Source organism: Haemaphysalis longicornis, unplaced genomic scaffold, assembly GCF_048455015.1.
Source record: "Haemaphysalis longicornis isolate Haplotype H1 unplaced genomic scaffold, Haemaphysalis longicornis Haplotype H1 scaffold_28, whole genome shotgun sequence".
Lineage (NCBI taxonomy): Eukaryota > Metazoa > Arthropoda > Arachnida > Ixodida > Ixodidae > Haemaphysalis > Haemaphysalis longicornis.
In genome coordinates, this window is record NW_027526329.1 from 255899 (window position 1) to 281097 (window position 25199).

Here is a 25199-nt window from a genome sequence, read left to right on the forward strand (position 1 = left end):
ACCCGCCGCGGTGGCTTAGTGGCTAAGCGCGTTGCGCTGCTGAGCACGAGGCCGTGGGTTCGATTCCCGGCCTTGGCGGCCGCTTTTCTCATGGAGGTGAAAAGCAAAAACGCCCGTGTGTTCAAGATTTAGGCGCACGTTAAAGATCCCCAGGTGGTCAAAATTATTCCGGAGCCCTCCACGACGGCGCGCCTCATCGCCTGCGTTGCGTCGGCACGTTAAACCCTACAATCAGTTAATCAATCAGCTTTTTCTTCGACCATAACTTCAAAATCGACGTCAAATGACGATGGCGACGAAATGGAATGAAATGCGGAAATAGTTTCTGATTCCGTGCACGGACACGCGCAACGGTTTGTGACGGTGCCCAACCAGACAGCCGTTACTTTTTGTGGTCCCTCGGCTACACACCGCCATTCATTTGTACAGGCGCTGCCATAAGAAATTGGAAGAAGCATTGGCGAACAATACAAAATATTTGTTTTACAGGGTTAATGACCGTCATTGCCTTTTTTTCTATTGGGGACGCCTCTCTTAAACGCACCCCAGTGGAGCCATGCCGTTTACGAAAGAAGAAATTCCTGTAAATATACGAGACCGTGTTCCAGTTACTGTTGACGGAACCTGTACACAAGCTGTCCGATCGCTTCAGCTCGCGAGGGGGAAAAGTGCGTGAGGGATGAAACAAAGAGAACGAACGCGCCGAAAGACCTACTGCCCTCTCTGCCGGTTGCGATAACGGAAAGGCCGGGGCGTGTACTTTCGCCCATTACTTTCCGGCAAGGGAAGGACAAGTGTCCCGCGCTGGCTTACGACGACGGGTTACCCTCGCTCCATCATCGCGGGCCCTCCCTCTTGAAAGAGGCGACAAGGGGGCAGCAGCGGCGGTGGCCTCCGCGCGCAAGCCGGCTGCAAGCGGCGAGTTCCTCACTGCGTCGGAGAGCGTAGCCTTTCCAGCCGTGCCGTCCCGCAGTCGTGTTGTCGGCGCGTCCGCGTGCAGGTGCGCTCCTAGCAGGCGACGACAGGGTGTGCGCGTACTGTTCGCTCCACCGGATCTAGTCGACGACACCCGCACGAGGCAAGCTGAGGACTGAAACTGTCCCGATGTCGCCGTCGTCAACACTCCTCTGCCGGCTCGCGCTCCTTGCTTGCGCGGCCGTCAGCGCGGCGCACGAGCTCTCCACGACGTCGTCGTCTTTCCCGAACCCCAATGCGGTTGTTGAAGGTGAGTGGCGGAACCGGCTCTTTGAATACGTCACCTGCGTGAGAGAGCTTTCGGCACGTGAAGGGTGAACAGGTCACGAAATACGGTGCGGCAACAGTTAGAAAACAAGCAACGGTCACTTCACGGTCAGCTTCGCTGCTGAAGAAAACGATGCACCTGGTGGTCTAGACAACGCTTCCGGTCCGCGCTATTGGGCAGGTTTGGTCTTCCCTCGCAGTGTGTATGCAGCAGGCGCTGCATCCAAAGATTACTTCTGGTAAATCTTATTAATAGCTGTCACACTAGACAGAATGTGCGAAGCTGTGTGAAAACAAATCTGCTTTTGAATTTCCGCCTCAGTTGTATAGCTGCGGTGCCACATCAACGTCACTTGAAGGCTAGCGGGACGCAAGATAACCACGAATTTAAGCAGTTCCTTCCGCCATCTGCTCGACACTCGAACTACCACGGAAAATAAAGATGACTGACTATTCTGGCTTTTATACTTCGCTGTATACGTCATCCGATTCGCCGCACGCTCTTTCATAAACTAGCGCCAAAAACGCGTGCCTGGTTTAATGCGTCCCTGAGACTGCGCTTCGTAACAACTGAGACATGCAAATCGTGGTGCCAGGTCTTGCCGGCTGCCTCTTGGCTGTTTTGTGGCTCGCTTCGCATGTGCGTACACGCCGATCGTACGATTAGAGCTGCAAAGATTCTGTTGCTCGCGATCGTGACATGCTCGGAAGCACGGGTCATCACGTGTAGGCTTGAAGCTTCTAGGAGTGGCTGACAGCGTTTCCGCATTTTCTCGTACAACAATCCTTCCACTGTCCACCGCCTACCTTTCGTGAAGTTGCCGAGTTGAAGGCACGCAAAACTGTAGCTTCATCCGACTTTAAATGTTGGATGCAGTACCTGCACAATTCTCTTCATTGTTTGATACCGCGCGCAGCGCGGCTACATCAACTGCAGTTTGTGTGCGCCGCCCAGTGCGTCGTTACAGAATTTTAGATGCCGTTTCAAACCGGATGTGAACGGTACAAAGCGGCGTTGTTCAGTAAACAGCTCTGCGTTTTTTTCGTTGTTTATACCCGCTGAATCCGTAAACGGCAAAAAAAAATAAATAAAAGAACCTTAAAGAAACGGCACCAAAACTGCAAAAGACAAAAGGTAATTAATAATTAGGACACCTACACATACTCAGTGTGATGTATGTAGTGAATGCATGAGCGCAGAATTGCAGAACGAGTATGCCGGTAGCGCACTAGATCTCTGGGAAGTGCTGCGCCGCTGGGTCAGGGGGCGGGTGCGAAGCATGGCGCTTGCTCACGTTTCCGCTCAATCATTATCATCATCACCAGCCTAGCTACGCCCACTGAAGGGCAAAGGCCTCTCCCATTAATCTCGAATTATCCCGGTCCTGCGCTAACTGCGACCAATTTATCCCCGCAAACTTCTTGCTCTCCTCTGCCCATCTAACTTTCTTTCGCCCCCCGCAACGATTGCCTTCTCTAGGGATCCCCTCTGTTACCGTTAATGACCAACGGTTATCTTGTCTTCGCATTACATTCCCTGCCCACGTCCATTTGTTCTTCTTAATTTCTACTAATACGTCGTTAACACGAGCTTGTTCCGTGACCCACTCAGCTCTCTTCTTGTCCCTTAATGTTACACCTATCATCTTCCAATCCAATGCTCGCTGAGTCATCCTCAATTTAAGTTGAATCCGCTTAGTGAGCCTCCAGATTTCTGCCCTGTTGGTGAGTACCGGTAAGATCATGTGACGGTAATATTCTCTCAATATCATGTGACGATGATGATGATGATGCTCTCTGAATTTTCACGCACCCAATCGTCGCCATCCTTCGCCTTTGCGAGTGTCCTCCTGCCGTCTAAGAGCCGTGGGAAATCGGCTTCGCATGTACGCTGAACGTTAGGCAAACAAAACGAACCAAACTGCGCTAACACGTTTAGCCAAGCTGCGTGGAACCATTCCCTCGTTCATTTTGTTATGTGCCTGAAGCGTCGCCGTTGAGCCGTGCCGCCTGCCGACCTCCTCATTTGAGGCACTTTCCTACTACTGTAGTAATACATGCATCACATATCGTGGAGTACCGTTAGCAAATCTCACATTTCTCGGCGCAGCATCACGCTCTAAAATACTGGCCGCACGAACTACCCAGCTGTAAAAAGCACTGCTGAAAAGAATATTAACCACATGTGCATTTTTATTGTCCTTTTTACTGGCTTCGATGTTTCGCCGTAACGGTTTGACGACATACGTTTTCTGCGGCGCTGCCCACAGATGTAAATTAATGCACCGTCGGGAAAACGCTTGTCTATAACGCTCGAGCGGCGGGCTCCGGAGTGCGCAGGACACTTGTCGTGATAGCGCCTGGTTTGAGACCGGTATAATGTGAGCATGCATGATCGTATCAGTGCCATGGCTCTGTCCCTTCTGGCTGTGCCCGCGCCTTGGCTTCTCCAACTTCTTTCTCCGGGAGAAGCGCTGCCTGCGGGGCTGTGCCGGGAAACAAAAGCAGAGATTAGCCGCCATAGCGCGCTCTGCGCGTGTTTCCGTCTGCATTTATAGCTCTGGCGCACAGCTGTTCACTTCATCATCGTTCTTCCAATACGCTGCATGGGTATCGCGTGCACCATTATCCGGTTTCTGCGCTCGGTTTTGCACGTCACTGGCGACGGGCCAACGCCACAACACTCGATGCACTGTTCAATCCGTCATCGACCGATATCTAGTCACTCAACAACGCCGTCAGCGATGCGTTTTCGGCGATTGTTGTTCGTTTTTCACAAAAAAAAAAAAACTGCCCGCGCATACCGAATATAGAGCGATTTATTCAGAAAGATATACTAAATGTCCAGAATATGGCATAAGAAATGATATAAGATAATGTATGCTCGGACAAAGCCAAATAAAGTCCGCACGACTCCGCTCGGTGGGCTTTAGTTGCTAACCGACACACATATGCGTGATACGGTTACACTAATGACGCATACATTTAATGGCCGAGCTCTTTACTAAATGTGACCTCTCGAAAGAACCTTGCAGAATTTCCTGTTCATTTCAATCCACCTTCTGGGCGTCACTTGTAGCAGATCCCAAACGATGATGTAGTGAACAGCTGGGCGCCAAAGCTTTAAACGCAGACGGGAAACACGCGCAGCGCGCGCAATGGCGGGTAATCTCTGCTTTTGTTTCCCGGCCCGGCACCGCAGGCAGCGCTTCTGTCGAAAGAAGGTGCAGAAGCCGAGGCGCCGGGCGCAGCCAGAAGGGACAGAGCCATCGCACTGATACCGGTCGCGCATGGTCACATTCTACCCGTTTCAAACCAGGCGCTATCACTAGATGTCTCCCGCGCAGTCCGGACAGAGGAATTCAAACAACAGTGGAGAATAGTGCAGAATGAAATACAGCCAACCTAACCAGGAAGCAAGCAAGGGCGATAGCAACGAATAAATGGAACGAATAAATGGAGCGAAAAAATAGAAGCTAAAACGCCGTTAGAGATGTAAAGGGTGGAGAAATTGGACACCAGAAAGGCAGATTTCTGCGATAATTCCAAGGGCACTGTTTTGCTTTTTGACGCTAGAGCAGGTTGCTTGAGAACTGTGAGCTTTGTGGGCAAGTATATAGAAAATGATGGGGTATGCGTGGTCTGTGGAAAAGATACGGAACTATGCGGCACGTAATTTTAGATTGTGAGTGTGTAGGCGCCGATGTGGTCGTGCGGCTGACCCTACATTTATTTGAGAGGAGATTCGATGGGCAGCAGGAGTCCGCGAGTCGGGGAGTCGCCGTAGAATGCGGCCGAGCAGCGCAGAAACCTGGGTGTTCTGCTTGTGGCCCGTCGTGCCTGTCGTGGACACGCGCTGCTGACGCTGGCATAGTGGCCCATGGTGATGATAGTGGGCGCATGCTTTGACGACGGAGAGGCCGCTACAACTTACAAGTGTATCCATCCAAATTTTCAAGAGAATATTCGGCTTCCAGAAGCCCTAGGATTTGAGGGTAGAACAGAGTGAAGAACTTCAGAGGGGAAAAGGGTAAAACTTCAAGGCTCTTGAGACGACTGAAAGATTAGGATTCTGGTGGACGAAAAGAAGGGACGGAAATATTGACTAGCTAGGACAGCTACCCCCCGCAACAGAAAAATGAAGTATGGTGTGCGTGGCCTCGAGCAGCGCTAGTAGAGTATAAAACAGATAACGATATAAAGATATAACGAAGAGTATAAAACAGATATATTAGTTTTTTTCTTGACAAGATGACACGTCATCGGCCAGTTTCAAAGAGGATACCACTGCAATCAATACAAAAAATTAAATCACGCCGCTGGAGCGTTCTAGACAACCGTTTTGCTGACTGTACGTTTGCTTTCCAGACAATTTTTTTTTGTGTCCGTTAATGGGGCTTCATCGGTAGTTTTCACCCTAGGTTGTGAAGCATTGCTTTCCGTTCATATTGAGCGCACGCAGGAATTCCTTGTCATTTGAAGCATAGGTAGCGACGCGGCACTGAATGTTCGCGATTCCTCCAGGACCGTAATTCCTTTTTGAAAACCTAAACAAAACAACCAACTACAGCCTAATTTCGCATCAGAAGATGCTGCTGTCCAACCTCGGTTCTCTCGTGGCGTGGACATCACGCAAGGGATTGCACGGCGAAGCACCCTCGCCGAGCTATAGAAAAATGCGTGTGCTTGCATGGATGTGGTCGGACCGAAATGGTGCTCTGACAACCGAGTTCGCTGTATAAGACCGTAAACACAATTTCGAAACAACTCCATCGTACCCTGTGCACATTTTTGAGCATTGCAAAGGGATGTAAATTGAATGGGCTAATTTCATCACGAAGCCGCTTTTCGCAACTTGTGTAAAGTTATCATACTTACATGTCCCAATGCAGCCACACGGCCTGAAGCATCATGTTGATGTCCGTGGCGTGAGGCTGTGGCATAAGTCACCGGTTAAAATATAGTGTGCGTAATCGTAAAATTCTTCTCTACAATCGCTTGTCATCGTATGAATTCAAAGTAGTCGGTACTCCATGATCCACTACCAACAAGGGCGGAAATCTCCGGAAGAGTGACGTGGTCAGAAGGACAGACAGCGACATTCATTTGGTAGCTTGCGTCTGGCCCTGAATGTCACGTCCTTCGCCTGAAATCTTTGGCACTTAAGTCTGGGGGAACAGCTTTTTAATTCTTATTGTTGTGTTTGATAGTTTATTTCTGGAACAGGAAGTTTCAGGAGATTTGTGTAACCGCAACGCTGAAACGGCGTGCGTGCGAATTGGAGGAGAATGGCAGGAATAGACACTATTCCCGCGCATTTAAGTGGTCGGGTTGGCGTATCAGTAACGCGAAGTAAAACGCGGCTGTGTAGAGTTGAGCATCAGAGTGCTCGTTAGAACTTAGGATGCCACGTTTTATATGTTTATTTGCTTACCTGACTTAATTGTTCGGTGCTTTTTGCTTGTACGAGCGCAAGGATGAACTTTTTTTCCTTATCAGTGCTCCGTTTAAAAGTGCGCTAGAACTTCGCGCGTTCGTAGAGTACATTTCGCAGCAATATTACGGCACCGACGTCAAGTGGAAGATACCGCTGACGAAACTGCTGAGCAAGCCGGTTTAAAACGTAAAAGCAACTTATCGCGCGTCTTAAATAGCCGCATTCCATATCGCGCTGTAATCTCATACCAGCTATGCCAGTCGCGACGCTCGCATATCTCAGAGGCGTGTAAGCGAGGCTGCTTCTTAAAAAAGAAGACGAGCAATTTGTGTTACCGCGCGGATAAATTAGCGGACAACTTACAAACATAATACACCATCCAGTTTTAACAACAGAGCTGTTCAGGCCGACCTTTCTCCGTCCGTCGCAACAAAAACCTCTCAGCCTCATGAAAAAAAAAATCTGTTTAGTGAGGTCCCGGGAACGGAACCCGGAACGTTTACGCCGTTAAGCCGGCCACCCAACTACTGGGCCACCCGAAAGGACCGAGGGGTAGGGCTGACCAGCGGCGGGGAACAATAACGTGTGCAGGCATTTGGAAAGAAAAAAGGTTGCAGCGACATCTACGTTTAGGTCTGAAGATGTACGACGCGATAGCGTTACTTCGACGCCCAGGGAGGGTTTTGGAGCGGAGTTGCTGGAATTACCATGTATGCTTTACAAACACCGAGGGTTAGTCAAGAGATCAAGAGTAGATTCAGTGGTGTAAACCGCCGCGGCAACAGGAAAGGAAAGACTTCATTCACTGTTTTCTTGCTTAAGATGGGGGAGTAATAGGCGGCGGGTGCTTGGTGTTGATCAGTTTCAGCGAGCTCCGGATTCAGCAGCTTATTCCCTGTCCTCTCAATCAACTCACGCTGATTGTGAGTTTTTTTTTTAATTGCGATAGTATGCCTGTGGCATAAAGTCCTAGAGGTACAAGTTGGCACCCGTTTTCCGGAGGAAGTCCAGAAAACAGCGGTGGTGGGGCCCCTACAGCCACCGTTGGAGATCGGGCCAAGCTAGTTAAAACTGCCTCCCATTTATTCACAGACGTAGAATATTTGAAGTTTGAGTTAACAGCCGCTTCCCTGAAGCTAGGAGAGTGGCTTCCCTGATGTCTTCAAAGGTGCTATAAGAACGAGTTTGAGGACCTTTTCGGTGACCGTGCAAATTGGTAGGTTGAGGCCCGCCTTATATGTCTCCTGATGAAGCCGTTTATTTGGTTTTCTTCTCTGAGGGAAAGTTTGTACTATATAGGGCAGGTTCTACAATATCGGGAAGCATAAACAGTGCTTCCATGAGTCTTACCGTTTCCTCTTTCAGACCTACTATTCCTCTGATTAGGCATTGTACAATGTGGCCCAATTGGTTAAATATTTTCTGTATTCTGTCGACTGCGAGAACAGTTCTGCGTCTTCTCAGTAGGACCATGCCGAGGATTCTTGCGTGCTTGTTCCCGGGAGTGACATCATGAAATATTTTTTAGTGTTTTGTACCGTGGCCGCGTGGTGCCATCACTCATTTATCCCACACACATAGCGCTTCTGATTGAGCCGCGGAAAATATGAAACGTACATAAAAATTTAGTGTAATTAAGCGCTATAAACTTGGTTTCATCTCTACTGGGAGATTTTTTATTTGGTTTCTGCTCATAATCTTAATCTAAACATGTTTTGGTTTTTCTCACGTTGTCGCCCTGTTTTACTTAGTCTGCTGTTGCCGGCATTAGTTGCGATGGGAGAGCTGCTTTGGTGTGATAAAGTGCGTTTCCGGCACGGATGGGGACGGCCTGCCGAGCATTTTAACACACACAGAACATAGAATGAAGTCACGGTGCAGGCACCCGTATTCACGTATTCGCGTATGCTCTATTGACGTATTTTTTCTTTCGTCCCGCTGGTACTATCATTGTCCTTCTTTGCACGTATAAATTGGGGCTGCATGTAATCCCCATTTAATTGAGCCTCCGCATCTGCCTGCCTCAGTCGTACCCACGGTGTAAGAAATAGCTGCGACTTTCGGTTGGCAGCGGTGGCGTATTTACGCGGACGCTTAGTGAACACGACTGATAGCGGACGGCTAGGAGGCACGGGAACATGGAAGAATGAGGCTAATAACGCTATCGCGGTTGAAAACACTTCCTGTGGCAGGAATTAAACCTGGGCCCCTCGCGTTATGAAACTGGCGTCTATCCGATTGAACTGTCACCGCATTTCGGGCACAGCGCATTTCCTTCGGGTTGCTAGCGCGGGAAAGATAGGCTTTGGACTTAGCCGCGGATTCCAGCGCATGCTACCGCGGGAGAGATGTGAAAGACGGTGGACGAAACAATCGGGACCTTCCAGTCCCGGAGAACTTTCAGCGGCAAGTTCGGAAATAAATGTGAGGTGCAACAGCCGGGTCTCCGAAGACGGCAGAGGGTCCGAGCCCTGCTGTTTATCCAGCCTTGCACTACTTGTGGAAAATGCGCCAATTTTCAACAGCGGAGCTGTTGTTACTTGGCGTAAGTTCACCTTTGCGGGATGAAATATCAAGAAAATTCTCAGCGCTCGTAAGCGCGTTCCTCGCGGCGGCCGCCGCGCGTCCCTGCCACGCGAGTGGCTTTATCCACGCGAGCGATGTAGCTTGGGATTTTTCGGTTTGCCCCGGTTTGCTGCTTAACATTTAAAAGAACAGAGAGATCCAGGCAATGCGTGCAAGATATCACAAACGTTTGATGCAGACATGATGTCTTGCCACTTCTTCCATGCACAATACCTCGGACTGCGCGATCTCCTTACTCTGTGACGGCTATATGGCTTCAAGAGCAGCCCCGGGACTGGCTGTACCTGCCTGAACTGCATCCGCATTGTCCTGGCATACGATGTCGATACCATTTCCGTAGCTATGCAGTACGTGCATACTTAACCTTATGCGTCAGCACAATGTGCAACCCACCTATACGTCTGCAAACAACGCCGGAAAGCGGCAACTTCGGGGTCATGTATTTATGCTGTCCTTGTGGGGCGATACCCTCCCGACTTGCTTTAATCGCGTTGCTCTTGCGCTGTTTGGAGCACCGTCGCAATATCGCTGCCACCGCTTATTTCAATCTTGTGCAGACTTCATTGGCAGATCAACTTTCGCGGCGTAGTCTTGAGCGTAGTCTAGCCTACCTGAGCGGTATCTGCGTCGCCGGTATCGTCGCTCACCACCAACGCTCACCGTGTCTGTTATCGTTGGTGACATTGCATTTTATTTGCTCCAACGCTAAAACCACAGCTGTCGCATAGAAACCTGTTGATGGCCTTCCGACTGCCACACGTGTATTCAGCTCTCGCCCCTAACCGCTTTCTGTGCCGTTGTTCGGTTTTGTTTATTTATCTCGGGGATTCAGCTGCTAGCTTTTTCTGTAAACTTCTAGTGACTTCAAAGGGGCGATGTCTCCATGACCAAACCAAAGCTTGGATTTAAACCCCCTCACATTGATTCCCTGTGCGATCTTTCTTTTTTTTTTCTTCGTCCGTGATGAACATGAACAGGCGCTGGAGGGCTCTAGCATGCGTAGCCCCTCAGCCGAACCTGGATCTGAAAACGTTTTGATTCCCAACGCTGACTGGTTTGCCTTAAATTTTGACTAATTTATTTTTTCTGGCAATTAGAAAGACGACGGCCGTTCAGTAACAGCATGTTTTTCCGAGGCACATTTGCGACGAAAAGGCAATCGTTTTTCGAAGATGCCACCAGTATGCACAGCTACTCAACTTGAGCGCTATGGCGAACCAGTGGATGTTATTTGAAATTATACACAAATTCACCATAGTGTCAGCATAATAGCTGCTTGTGCTATTATGCGAACGCATACGGCGAGGAATGCCTTTATGGTTGACAATAATCCTGGCACCGTTCATAGCTCCTAAGGTCCTGCGGGTGCTTGATTCTTTTACACCACACGCCTATACCTGAAACTTAGTGTCCACTGTATACAGGTATTTTAAACGATGTAAAACTGCTACAAACACTCAAGATCAACCAGCATATGGTTTTTTCTTGCGAGTCCACTGCGGCACACTCGCAGTTTAATTAGTCGTGCAGTACGTTTCATTTTATTTATGTACAATTACTCTGACGTAAATTTGCAGTGTACGTTACGTCTGCCATTCAAAAGAATGGTATACGATCAATGCGCACTTTTCGTGATTACCTATGTGGGCGATAAATAGACTCCTTACTGGATATCTTAAACAAAAATTTACAACAGCACAACGAGCTAATGAAAGTTGACAGGCGTGGCGATTAGGAACAGAAAGAGAGCGCGTTAGATAAAGCAAAATCGACCTGCAGACATCATAGGCCGAACTAACACTTTGGAGGACGTCTAGAAGAGAATTGAGAACAGCAAGAACACCCGGGTACCACAATGGCTACGAAAAGACTAGATTAGAAGTCATCCCATTCAATTGCGCTAACGGATGCTGAAGTGGCGTTTCTAGACAAACCATGTGTGCAGGTGTGTGTGACAGACAGATTTTGGAGCCCTGTGATTTGGTTTGTTTATTGTAATAGTGTATGTGTGTGTCGGAGGCAGGGGCGGTTGACAACTCCTCTTCAAATTGAGGACTACTCAGCGAGCAATGAAACGGAAGATGATAGGTGTAATGTTAAGGGAGAAGAAGAGAGCGGGGTGGGTCAGGAAACAAACGCGTGTTGACGACATATTAGCGGAAATTAAGAAGATGAAATGGGCGTGAGCAGGGCACATAATGCGAAGGAAAGATAACCGGCAGTCAATAAGGGTGATAGAGTTGATCCCTAGAGAAGGCAAGCGTGGCAGGGTGCGGCAGTAAGTTAGATGGGCCAACGAGATCGAGGAGTTTGTGGGGATAAATTGGTCGCAGTTACCTTAAGACCGGGACGATTGGAGATCTATGGGGCAGGCTTTTTCCCTGCAGTGGGCGTAGAAAGGCTAATGATGATGATGACGGTGATAACTTCTCCATTTTGCTTAAATAACCTGTGTTTCTCTAATGAACGAACGTTTAGTTTGCAGGCAGCGCCAGTGTCGGCCCCTCTCTTCTCCTGATTTTTCGTTCGCACGGGCTATCATAAGTATCTTAAAACCAGCCCAGTTCGCCACCCTATTGAAGGTTAGAGGTAGGGGAAAATATTAAGCATGGTGGATGAATGAAATAGGAAAATTATGGTGTAAACGATGGATTTTGTTATCACAGTTAAGGAGCTGCTCGGTGCCTCTTACAGTATGTGAATAGGCTCATGATGATAGGAGGTGACCAGGTGAAAAACCGCCCCAAAGCGTGCTGCACAAAGGAATTTGTGAAGTGTTGACCTCAGAATAGCAAATTAAATACGAAGTTTTGTGACAAATGTTTTTGTAAACGTACAGAATATAACCTTAAATAAATATTCGGCGCGAGGAGAATCTAGCGCCATTACTTCCGACCAAAGGGGAATATTCGTAGCCTTGACAGTTCTCCTCCACTCACGAGATCAACCGCCACCCTCCGCGAAGGCCCACCCTTGAGAAGTAGGGGTCGCTTGTCGCTTGTGCCTACAGCCCTAGAAGCAGCGCTGGATCGTGTAATGGGGAGACTAAAGTGACCGCCCTACCCTCAAAAGCATATGAAATGTTCATTAGTTACCTACTCCAAAGAAAGCCAGGATTGAGAAAGTGGCCGTGAAAACAGCTCCGAGATAACGTGCACGCTCTGCAAATCTTGCCCCATGTCTATTAATAATTGCCTTATTATGTCGTGATTAATAAATCCTAATTAAGAATGTTGTGCCGTGGCTCGAACGAATAAAACAAAGGTCGTTACGAATATAAAATAGAACCAGTCCGTTTTGAATAGGCTTCTCGGTTCACTTGTACACGCCGCGGAATAGTCTAGCGTTGCCTTTTGACAACGCGAGTGATAAATTCAAATGAATGGTGCTCTACTTCTTTGTAAGAATTGACGGTAAATGAGGGAGGTGTTATTATTTTCCATGTTAGTGGCTTAGCAGTCAAGTCCGCGTGGAAAGAAAAGGCAGCAACTGCATAATCAATTGCACCCTGTGTGCAGGCAATTTGTCGAAGTTCAACGCTTGACACGTACCCATTAGTTTTCTACAAAGCCCAGAAACGAAGGTTCAGTGGCGGCCGTGTCCCTATTTTAATGCCAAAGCTGTAATGGCCTATTGAGGAAAAAAAGCCGGTGCTCGTAGCAGAAAAATGCCTGCTTGGCAGGCGTCCCATAGCACAAGGCGTTCCAAAGCACGAGCTGTTATTTAGATTGTGGTGTTCTGCAGCGCAAGGTTAAGCAAAAAAATTCAGCCTGTGTCGGCTTCCGTGTGTCCAACCAAGCGCACCGCTAAACCTTGCGAAGACGGCGTCGTACATGGAGCTTGCCAAGAAAAGGAAAAGGAAGTGGCAGCTGAGGGCGGTGGCGAAGATGTTGAAAATATAGAAGCTCCCGTGATGAGAGAGAGAGAGAGAGAGAGAGAGAGAGAGAGAGAGAGAGAGAGAGAGAGAGAGAGAGAGAGAGAAACAACTTTATTACGCGATAATGTGAGGGTGGTTCCTCAGTCCAGGAGCCCATGTGCTGTCCAGGCTGCCGTAGCCCTGGTCACAAGCAGGAGCTGGTCCTCAGGTCGACAGCTGGCCAGCAGTATCTCCCACTGCTCGGCGGAAGGGGACGGGTTCAGGGGCGGAAGGTCCGAGTTTTTGTGCAGTCAAATAATGTGTGTGTCAGAGTTCCTGGTTCCTCACACCGTGTCAAGAGATGCATGCCCTTGATCTGCTGGGGATATTTGGCGGATAGCACAAGGACACGGAAGACGCCCTGGAGTCACTGCAACCGTGCGAGAAATCCCTGCAACAGTTGCTTATACAGCGTAGGCAAGGAAAGATTACCGACTTCCTTGGTGGGAAATAAATTTGTAGTTCCCCGGGGTCTATTCTCGTTAAGAGTTTCTTTGTCGTTTTTCACACGCGCGGGCGGAATTTTATTTTCCGAGCATTTACACTTCGGAAATACGACGACGCATAAGATGGCTGCATGCCCCTACGGTACACGATCGAATGTACAGAACTATGTGACTACGAAATGCCTAACTCGATTCAGCGAAATGATTTACAACTCCCCTCAACGTTGTTAAATCGAGTTTGGCTGTATTGGCTTCCTTGTTTTACATACATAAACGTTGAGGACTACCACCGCCAGCCGTCGAAAGTAGACACGTGTGAGGTTTGGATGCGCCTACCAAATGGTGAAAACGTAGACACACGTGACATACCCGCCACGTCGGGGGTTGCGAAGTTGGGCGAGTTGATTTTTAGTTGGGCAAGCTGGAACTAGAAAGTAAATTAGGTACGCAAGCCCTTGCAAAGACTAGGCAGTGTGAGCGCGAACATGGACGACAGCGGTCGCAGGGCAGCAAACCTTTTGTGAAACCCCTATAATTAAAGCAAATGCGAACCAAAGTAAAAGCGAGCAAGCAAGAATGCGAGCATGCACGCGAGTCAGCAAGCAAGCAAAATAAAATCGTGGTTCATTCGACAATGGGAAAGTCGACGACCAAGTTTTTCTGCACACGACGCTGAAGACACCCAAAATTTTCAACACAGGTAAAAACTCGTTTATCGGCACATAACTAACCATGACAAATGACTGAAAGTCGACGTAATGATAGCCATCTTAGCGGCCAGCTGTCACGCAATTTTTGGGGGGAAATTTTTAATAAAACAGAGTTGCATCCGTTTTCCCTCACCGTAGTCCTCCCGTAGATGCCCTGGTATAGATGGTCGATGGTACTTCTGTAATGTTTACGCCTTCACGGTGAAATACTTATGCGTAAATAGAAGCGGTGTAATGACAGTCTTCTTAGCGGATAGTAGGGACAATCGTTTTTGGAAAAGTTTTGCAAACACGCTTTACAGCCATCTTCTGCTAAACATTCGCGTTGAAGTTCGCTTTGACGCACGGCGTTTTTGCCGGCGCGTATAAAAATACACAAATCATCAGCCGTATAAAGCATCTCTTTGTATGGCTAATCGTTAGTTGCGCGCGCGCGCACACACACACACACACACACACACACACACACACACACACACACACACACACACACACACACACACACACGCACACGCACACGCACGCACGCGCACACGCGCACACGCGCACACGCACACGCACATACACACACGCACACGCACATACACGCACGCACGCACACGCACGCACACGCACGCACACACGCACACGCACGCACACGCGCGCGCGCAAATGAACACGCACTCACGCGCACGCACACACACACAGGAACATACGCACGCACGCACTCGCACGGTAATCCTTGCGCTTCTATTACATTTGGAGCGTCGGGAGTCTTTGGTTATGCACATGGAAAAATTCAAGAAACCCTAGTTAAAACAGCTTTGCTGTAGAAAGTCTTTCGCTTGCAGTTGTACGTGCAAAATTAAGATCCCTCGTAGCTTTCAAAGCACAAAAAGCCACCAGAAAGCTTTTTAAGGGTGTTTTACGTACTGAGCTTTTTGTCAATGGCTGGCCGATGTGGACGCCGTCACGGCTGAAACGATCGCACTGTCGTAGATACCGCTGAAACAAGGGTTAAAGCCGTGAGTCGTACCTTCGCGGAAAGCCGTCTAGCGTCGCGCCGCTCCAGAATCAGATGGGAAAAGTAGACCACGTATTTCCTATTTCCCGCTGCCCATTCTGCTTCGTGTATACGCAAACGCCGAGTTTTTTTTACTTGCAACGTAGTTATCAGGCGATGAATGCAATATCGAATGTTTGCAGCATGCGTAACTATTCGGCAAGAGCCGAACAGGCTGAGATGTCGAATGTGTATTTGTAGAACCGAATGCGGGCCTATAACGAGACGTATTCTATTCCCTTTTGGTGTTTCTAATATTCAGGCATGCCTCATTACGTTGTAAATTGCGTAGTGGAGATTGGCGTAATCGGTAGTAGAGATGTACATGAAAGTTTACTGCGAAACAGCTGACAATTTTGTTACCGCCGATCAGAAGGACAGGGAACTTTTACGTTGACGCTCGCAAAAGAACGTTGATTACCAAACCTAATTTATTGGCTTTGTAAGAGGTGCTTCCTGGCATGTGGTACAGTAGTCGTTTTATCGCGTGCTCCACTTGCTGAGAGATTAAGGAAACAGGTGTCTCTTTCCTCCAGGCAGAGCCCCTTTCTGTTCAACAAACCATACGTTTGCGGACCATACTTGTTCATCTTTGGCTTGTGTAAAGGCGTCAGGAAGTCACTTTTTTAGACGCCGATGCAGCTGTAATAGACGCCAACAACACCTGGCTTGGAATACAACGGATACTGAAAAGACAGACTTCCTGTGTCGCCCTGGTGCCGACTGCAGCACCGAGGTTTAGACGCCAGGCGTAATACGAACGAACTCCAGCTTACACGCGACGTTTTTCGCTTTGAGTGTGATTGATGTGGCAGCCACCTTGTGAAGCGACCGTGCGACTGCAAAATGAGCTCGTGCTTTGAGGGAAGATTTGTTTTCCCTTTGTTTCGTTTGTTCCTGGACACATTTGTTCTTTCTTGTCAGTCTGTCAGAGTGCACACGCGTCACGCCATTGTTCTTCGCTTTTATTTGTTGACACAACTATTTCTAGCTACTTCTTTGTTTCGGCGAAATTTCCTCACCGCCAGGAATTTCAAGGGTTGTTTGAGCGACCCTGTGCCATCACATGTTCTGGTTGAATGCGTGCTGCGTGAAACAACGACCTGGCATTTTATGGCATAGCATATACTATGCTGCAAGCACTACGTTTTTGTTGCCGTTATTTACGGCCACTCAATAGTAAAGGCTCATTGGTCCTCTTTGTACCCTTGTTTACGCCTATAGTTTTGAATTTACTTCCAAATCGGGATTATAGCGCGAAAGCAGCACTTCCTTTTCTATCTTTGCCGTGAGTTATGATTCCCGGCCTAGAATGTGCTTGAGGAAAGAAGCTTCGGCATTCAAATTCGCTACAGTTCTTGGCATACATAATAAGATGAGTACAAATATTTCTCTTTGCTAATTATTCCTATGCTAACTGCACAATCCATTCAGCTATGCTTGTTTCGACACTCTGTTAAAAGGCCCACGCTATTGATAACGCGAGGGCGCATAGTGGAATTGTTTAGAAGAAACCTTCGTGCTTGACAGTGTACATCCTCTTTTTCTTCTATACATTGCTCGAAACTAGGGCCCCTCTCCGTCTACACTGTCGTATTGTTGGAGGCGTCTTACTAGTGAGCAGCAACCGTTGATTTTCGTCGCTGGAGGATCGTTGCCTACGTTTCCGTTGCGTAACTGAAGTACTGCCTGAGCTTTTTTAACGGGGCACTGACTTCTGACGCTGTAAAAAGTCCGTTCATTCATTAGGCAACATTTCGGTCAAGTTTCATAACCCCGCTTGGAATAAGGTATTGTGTAGCCACACACATCGGGTGCAACACAGTCCGACTTCGCCGAGGGAAGGCCGGCACGGTGTTCCGCTAACCTTATCCCTCGACCCTTCAATGCGTATTTCACCTTGACAAAACCCTAGTTTGACCCATAGGATGCACATGCGACTGCGCATGAGCGCCCTGTACACTAAGCGGCGCAGGACGGATGTGTAGTTTAACGGAGATGGGGCATCTGGGATTGGCACGTTTGCCGTTGATATCCATCTTTCCGTCGCAATCAGGGCGCTTGAGGTTAACAGGCGTAATAAGTATAAAGATTTGTATGTTCCACTGTCGCCTAAGTGTGATTTGAAAAATGAATTCATTTATTTACCATGAAACAAATAACACAACTTATCAGGAATACAATTTTTTTTACCGGCCGAAACTAATCCAGCATGCATAATGGGTAACCGGGCGAAAAGCAAAAACGCTCGTCTGTACGAGATTTCGGCGCAAGTTAGAGATCCCAAGGTGGTCAAAATTAATCCGGAGCCCTCCACTACGGCGCGCTTCATCGCCTGCGTTGCGTCGCTGCGTTAAACCCTACAATCAATCAATAAAGGATGCATAGTCTCTTATGCATCCAAGCCAGTGTCGGCCCCTATATTTCACGTGATCAATTGAATGCCCTTGTGCAGAAAGCGTACACCCCTGTCTGCAAGCATGGCTATGTGTGCGAACGGTAAGGGCATCCATTGCGCGCGTATCGCCTTCAAGTGCTCTTATCTACCTGCGGAACTGCTATCTACAGAAGACACGATAAGCGTGTATCGCCTTCAAGTGCTCTTATCTACCTGCGGAACTGCTATCTACAGAAGACACGATAAGCGTGCAAGTGTGCTACTCATGACCCCTGGGCATACTTCAAGTAGCAGCATTTTGAGTTGATTGAACAGTCGGGTAGACACACAGTTTAAAAACAATGAACGTGCACTTAATTTTCCGTGGGGAACAAATGGACAGACAAGGGGTAAAAGGTAAGATCAGCCAACAGCGGGGCGGTCACTCGGTCGCTTGTCCTGCGGCAACTCTCTCAGTTTCTAGCGCTGCGCTCAATTGCTTGCCCGGGATAGACGAGCGCAAGGTCAAGCTTCGAACGCACTGTCGTGGGTGTGGCGGCAGAGCTTGTCAGTTGTGTTCTATAAAGCTTGGTGGACAAAGGTCGGCGCGCAAGTACTTGTTTTTCAACTGCCACGGCCTTGATAAGTCATTACAGATTTTTCCTACGTTGATGCTGGAGAGGAAAGGTTTGTATTGATACCGTTTAATGGCGCAAGTAACAAAGGCGCCGGAGAGACCAGGCACAAAGGAGCTCACTTCAAATTAAAGTTTGTTGCGACGTGCGGCATATACATAAATGGAGCAAATACGAATTAAAAAGACTAATTGAAAAAAAGAGCATAGTCAGCAAAAAAAAACGATCAGATAATGATAAATATTATACGCTTAGAACCCCCCCCCCACACACACACAGTAAACGACCGCAAATTCTAACCGCAAGGGGAAGCCATTTTAGTTCGAGTTAACAAATGTTGGAACTCGTGGAAGTGAAGAATAAGAAGGGTTCGCTGGGATTTAGTAGCCGTACGGCACCTGAATAGTTCGATGCGTGAAAACGTCCGTGATGGCAGTGTGCCTTTTATCCTTAAAGGCGACGGGCAATTTGTTTTGTTGTACCGAGCAAATGTAGGGGAAAGCCTCATATTAGCCTTCTTGAAAGCTGAAGGAGAGATGAGCGGAATTTCATGCGGCCATATCTACCGAGCTGCTGGTAGGGGTGGCCCCAAAAAATGGCGCATACCCACTTAGCGAGCTTGGCAAAAAGTTATTTTGTTGCATGGTAATCAGTCAGATAATGACAAATAGTGGAGCAGAAGAAAGAATTTAGTCTAAATTCGAGAGAGATACAGAAAAACAACAAGAAAAGACAAGAGAGAAGAGTAGGAAAAGTAGGTAAAAGTCAGGCTAATCAGAATAATTTTAGCACGGCAGATGACCCGCCTCCGAAATGAAGTAGATGGCGTTGCACACGTCCCTATGGCAATGACCCAGCTTAGTGCCCCCAAACGACAAAAGCACTGGTACAGACAATAGCGGTACAAGACATTGCAGAGGAGCCTCCAACAGCCTTTTCCGATGATTAAAAAATCCGCGGCAAATTAAGAACTGTGCGGCCGCACGGGTCCTCAGTTGTCTTCCTCGTCGTCATTAACAGCGGCAGTATCTGTGCTTCTGACCCTAGAAATGTGCTTATCTGTCCGGGCACCACATACCGCTGTAGTGACGTCCACATTAGTGCGCAAAGAGTGCGTCTTCCACGACGTACGCCAAAGGGGTGGTGAAGTGAATTTTCTGCAGCACTTACAAGATGGGGAGATAGACAAACGGTCGAAACAACGCTGGTTTCATCCTTCTGCATGTATCTCCGCCTTGTTAGCTCTTCAAAATGACACCTTACCAACTAGATTGTCTTTGTATGCTACTGCAGTTATAAGTAGGTTTCACCGCATCTAACCTTTTCCTTCAGTTATGCAGTTGACACAGCCTTATGTATAGGCAGTGGCTGCGTTTCCTTGTCCGTTTGGCAGGCGTCATTCCGGGTTGCTGTGGCGCGTAGTCCAAATGAGCCGTGTTGGAACCTACTCGCGTTGGAATTAACGTGATTTTTGTTCATAGACGTGTGTGGATCCTGGCCGGACCAAATAGTGCATCCAGACATTCCTGCTAATTCGAAATAACTGAGTTACAATTAGCGAGATTTCACAGCATAAATAATTTCTTTGGCCTAAGGTGTTCCAGAAGGGAAACATACAAGATTGCACACTCCTATTTCTTTTTTCTTTGCTATTTTAGAAGGATGGGTAATTTTCGTTATCTGTTTTCGTTGTTTCAGAAGTAAAGATAGGTTTGCACTTACAGTCACGGCAACGTTTACTAGATGGATGCTGATACTCTCATGCGTTATAGCTACGTTCTTTTAATGTACTATTTACGCATATGGCACTTCGTCCTGTGTATTTTCGACCACACGAGAAAGGAATACTCGTGCAAGAGCTTTTACCCTTTTACTGGCCTTAACTGATCAGGCTTAAACGGGGCCTTCTCTCACTTACGAAGGTTGTGCAGATCTCGGTAAAAGCATATATTCAACCTTTAAAGATGACATGCGCCGGCCAAAGCTTTGGAAACGTCACAGGCATGTCAAAAGCGGAATCTCTCGTAAGAAAACGACGGTCCCGTCCCTCTACCTTATGTTTTGTCTGTTCTGCGCTAACATTTCTTGCGAATATTTTGCATTTCTTGCGCTAATGTTTTACATTTCTTGCGGTAACATTTCTTGCGGAAGTTTTAGTAGTCCTGTAATCTTTACTTATATTGCATTTTAAACACCGTCTCATGATATAATTAAAAATTTTAGCAATTACTTGGAACCCATGTTTATTCCTAAACCTTGGAGTACATTTTTCAGTTGTTTGTTTTGTTATGGCTAGAAATTTGATTATTATATTTTGGCCGTTCTCTTCGTCTTCATGCGATTTGTATCACCACGCCTCCCGCTGTCCAAAAATGACTCACTGCGAATTTTCCTTTGTGGTGTGGCAGTGACTGCCACAAATGTTTGCTATGTCATGGTTAAAGGGAACGAACGCTTCGGAAAAGATTTATTCTGGACGATGAAATCTCTAGCAATAACTTAGTAATTGAGCATGAATGTTTAGTACGCCCTTGCACTCCGCTTGAAAATTTGGCTGACGCAATATACGGCGGTAGGAAAACATGACGCACAGGCTTTGCAGCGAGTGTTTGTTCTGTTCGAGGAAATTCGTGTACGGTGCAGAGCGCGGCATTGAAACTCATGTTGCAGGCACTACAGGCAACGTCCGGGTTTTCGGGGACTGCTGCAACAGTCTCTACACAGGAAAGTCCTTGAGTTCTCGGTGCCGGTGCGTTTGCCGTCGCGGGTCGCAGAACCTGTATTTTCCGTTTTTATGCTTCCGTCATGGAAGGTCAGTTTTATAGCACTAGAGCTGAAGCGAGCGTACGAGTTGTTTCAGCGGAGCCTTGGACGATGTGCATGCAACTTAGTTATCGATTGTGTGTTTTTGAAAAGGATCATTACGGGGGACTCACCTGTTAACATTCCTATGGTGCTTACTACGTCATTGCCCACGGACTTAAAAACCACCGTGCACCAATATGAAAAGCTTTACAAATACATATCAGTGTTCACAACGACTTTGTTTGTTTATTTTAGAGCTATGTCACTTCTGTAATGAACTGAAAAAAATAATTTATTGCTTGCTAGACAGCTAACGCAATCTTGTTAAGACTGGATAGACCAAAATGCGGCTCTTCATTTTTCATCTCAGTGAAGTAATATATGTCTAAACGAAGCAAACTAGGCCGTTGGGTACATTTCTATGAATTTTCAAAACCTTTCTTTTTAGTGCACATTGCTTTTAAAGCTTGTGGGTCACGATTTAGTAAGTCCCATAACAATATGATCAAGTGAATCCCCCTTAACATAGGCCAAGCACGTTTGAAAAAAAAGTTTCTTTTTGTAATTAGTAAACACTTGAATTCGTGTCCTAAAGTACTGAAGACCACTTGGAATTACGAAACGTAATATCACAGACGTCGCTGGAGCAGATTAATACGTCCACCGAAGTTCCGCTAGCGAGGTGAAGGCTGCGATTATGGTCGACAGTCCTTTTACAGCTACTCTGTGCAGCTCGAGCCATGACTTGTTATTGGAGAGAAGGCACGGCTACCCGCTTCTCGCCAAATGCTGCCGCGAAAACACTGATTGTGGTCCGAAGCGGAAAGCACGAATGTTATCGTGCTTATTGTTTAATTGAAACAATTGTTTTAAGTGGCCAACACAGCTTTTGCAAAGCAGGCGGCAGTGCGTACTCACTGAAAGGCAGGGTCCTAGTGCATTCTGAACACAAATTCTGCGTTCTTAGCACCTAGATTTATATGATTATTAAAAACGTGCTCTTGTCTCTCGAGATAGAAAAAAAAGTTGGCAGATGCTGCGGTATGCACATATCAGTGCTTTGTTTGACGGGGCGCTTCGTAAGGGAGTTTAGAGGTCCCGATAGAATCGTGAACACGTAAGTCCACCCATAAAAATGGGCCGCGGCTCGAGGAAGTCGGGAACACAGACCTTTCTCGGATGTCTGGCTCTTAGTTATCGCTAAGAGCCGCGCATGCATGCTATCTTGCTGATATGGGTATCGAGAAGCGGAGTGCGAAGTGCAAGTGTATGACTGGCTCTTTTTCCCCTACAAATACAAGTCAAAGTTGCAAAGACAAAATGTCTGGTGTAATTCATGCAGAGCTTGGCTACGCGTCTGTGTTAAAAGGCGCAATAAATCAACAAAGACGCCTGAGAATGTACACCGCGTCCATGTTGAGCAGGCATACGATACAATACAAGTTCGTTTATTCAAACTGCGAGGGGACACCAGCTGAGTTCGAAATAAAGAAAGTTCGAAAAGTTCGGAATAAAGAAAGTTCGAAATAAAGAAAGCGCGAAATAAAGAAAGCGCGAAATAAAGAAAGCGCGAAATAAAGAAAGTTCGAAATAAAGAAAGTTCGAAATAAAGAAAGTTCGAAGTAAAGAAAGTTCGAAGTAAAGAAAGTTCGAAGTAAAGAAAGTTCGAAATAAAAAAAGTTCAAATTAAAGACAGTGCGAACTAACCAAAGTGCGAAATAACCAAAGTGCGAAATAACCAAAGTGCGAAATAACCAAAGTGCGAAATAACCAAAGTGCGAAATAACCAAAGTGCGAAATAACCAAAGTGCGAAATAACCAAAGTGCGAAATAACCAAAGTGCGAAATAACCAAGGTGCGAAATAACCAAGGTGCGAAATAACCAAGGTGCGAAATAACGAAGGTGCGAAATAACGAAGGTGCGAAATAACGAAAGTTGGAAATAACGAAACTGAAGAACAAAAGCCGTATAATGCTATTGGGGAGCCGTAGATCATGTCCGCAATTGAATGCTTGAAGAAGCCCGCGAGTGAAGCCTGCTTTTTCAAATCCTTGAAGGTGAGAACGGGCATTTTTTTATCAACAATTGAATGTAGCGGAAGGCCTCCTTTTCACCTACTCCAATACTCAAGACGGGCAGCATTCCACAGGGTCATTCCTTCCGAGCGATGGCCGCACTGGTGCTTCGTCCGCCCCCTCCTTGTGGTCACTGGCAGCGACAAGTTCCACGCTGCTAACATGAGATATGATGCCGCCTGTCAACATGCCCCGAACTTTATACTTCGTGTTTCGGAGTCCTTTCAACTCTTTTTTTGGCCGGATGCGCGGTGGAATCTAGAGACACAGGCAGGTGGGCCAATATTTTGGTGTTCCCGTAGCCCAAGAGAGACTGTAGTCGTGAAACATTATGGCGGTTGTACTGAGAAGAAACAATCTCATTGCGCGATACGAACATTAGCAAGTTGCGCATGCTAATTACAGAAGTAGGAAAGCACATCCAATCTAATAGTGACTCATGTAATATGTGCGATTCGCCAACCCTCTCAGATGTACTAACAAAGAACAAAAACACGCACATGGAAAACGATTTTGACTGTGGTGCTGTAGTGGAATAATCACTTTAGGAACGTTTTTGGTGATGGCGCTCTCTACTGCGATGGATTCTGGAGCGTCATCCTCCGCAGCGTCCGTAAAACGTGATAGCTCGCGAAACTACGGCTCAAAAAGAGATTCAAGAGAACGCGAAAATGTCAAGACGAGCAAAGAGGAAGGAATACGCCGTAGCCAGTTTGCAGCACTGAAACCGTTTCGATGCGAAAATTTACGCACGCAAGGCATATATCCTATGATGACAAAGACAGTGTCACGACAGGTGGTGCCATAATCACGGCAAACCTACCGTAAAATATAGTTGATGGCGTAGCTTGGAATACAATGTACTGTTTTTGCATCCCACACATAACCGGCCTCAAGCGTCTCACGAAATGTTCTCATATTTGGTTAGTTAATGGTTTCCCAGAAATCCCAGCAGTGACTTTCAATGGGTTGTTTGTGAAAGCACGAACCCGAGGGATAGAGACGGGGGTGATATCTGAGGTATTCGCACTGGCGTTGTCACTCTACCAGTCTTTTTGATACCCTGTTGTTTCAAAGGAGGCACGATAGTCGTTGAGCGTGAACAATATCATTGTTTGCTCTTGGCCGAGCATGGTTCCCAGTTTGTTAGCGTTTTTCTCCTTCTCGTCGTGAAAATTGATTACTAGACAGCGTCTCTGTGAGTCGATTGTTCGTCGCCTGTTTTTGTTTGATCGCTTGCTGCCACGTGCCTTTCTAATGCAAGTCCCTAAGGTTTTTCCGCGGAAGGCGCGCAATCGCCGCACGATACCCGCGCTGGAGGGAGGCTCGTGCCGCTGGGGTCACCTTCGGTACAGGGAACAGTGTACGCCCACAAGACCTCTTATCAGAGAGAATGCGCGGTCGGAAGGCCCGGACAAATTATGTGCCTGGTCATCGTAAAAGGTCTCGGACTTTGCTTGCTTATCTCAAGATATCAGTAGTCAGTGTTGTATACGGTGCGCCCTTGGAGACGGTTTATCTGCAGATAGTGTAACTTCAGATAGACATGAGCACACTTGTAGAGGCGAAAGGCGATGAACTCTATGTTAGCTGTGCAAACCCGTAAGAACATGGAGTTAGAGGGAAGTATCCGTGGCTGCTTCAAGCATTGGCCAAACGGGGGTATGCTAAAGGAGATGCCTGCCGCTCCCATATCGTTTTTATAGCACAAAAAGGCATTTGACCGGGATAGTACTGTTGAGTAAGTACACCAAGACCACATGAGCCCGGAAAAGCTCTGCGGAAGCAGCTTGCATTTGCTCAGTGTACTAGCTGCACAGGGGTGCGATCGCAGCCTTTCGGGCTTTTGGGTGAAAGAAAGTACTTGCAAAAAATGTTCTTACGACTCCCCAATGTAAGCGTAGAGTCTGCTGAGTAATGATAGGAG

The 25199-nt window shown here is 47.3% G+C and overlaps 1 protein-coding gene across 1 annotated transcript in view; it reads left to right on the forward strand.

Moving 5' to 3' along the window:
• The first annotated feature begins 875 nt into the window (after window positions 1-875).
• The window catches only part of LOC144172982 (alkaline phosphatase-like), a 71811-nt gene continuing 47487 nt past the window's right edge, over window positions 876-25199 (forward strand). The window contains exon 1 of the mRNA XM_077701577.1: window positions 876-1225. Coding sequence (XP_077557703.1) covers window positions 1105-1225 — 121 coding nt within the window. The 5' untranslated portion in view covers window positions 876-1104. The remainder of the gene's footprint in view (window positions 1226-25199) is intronic.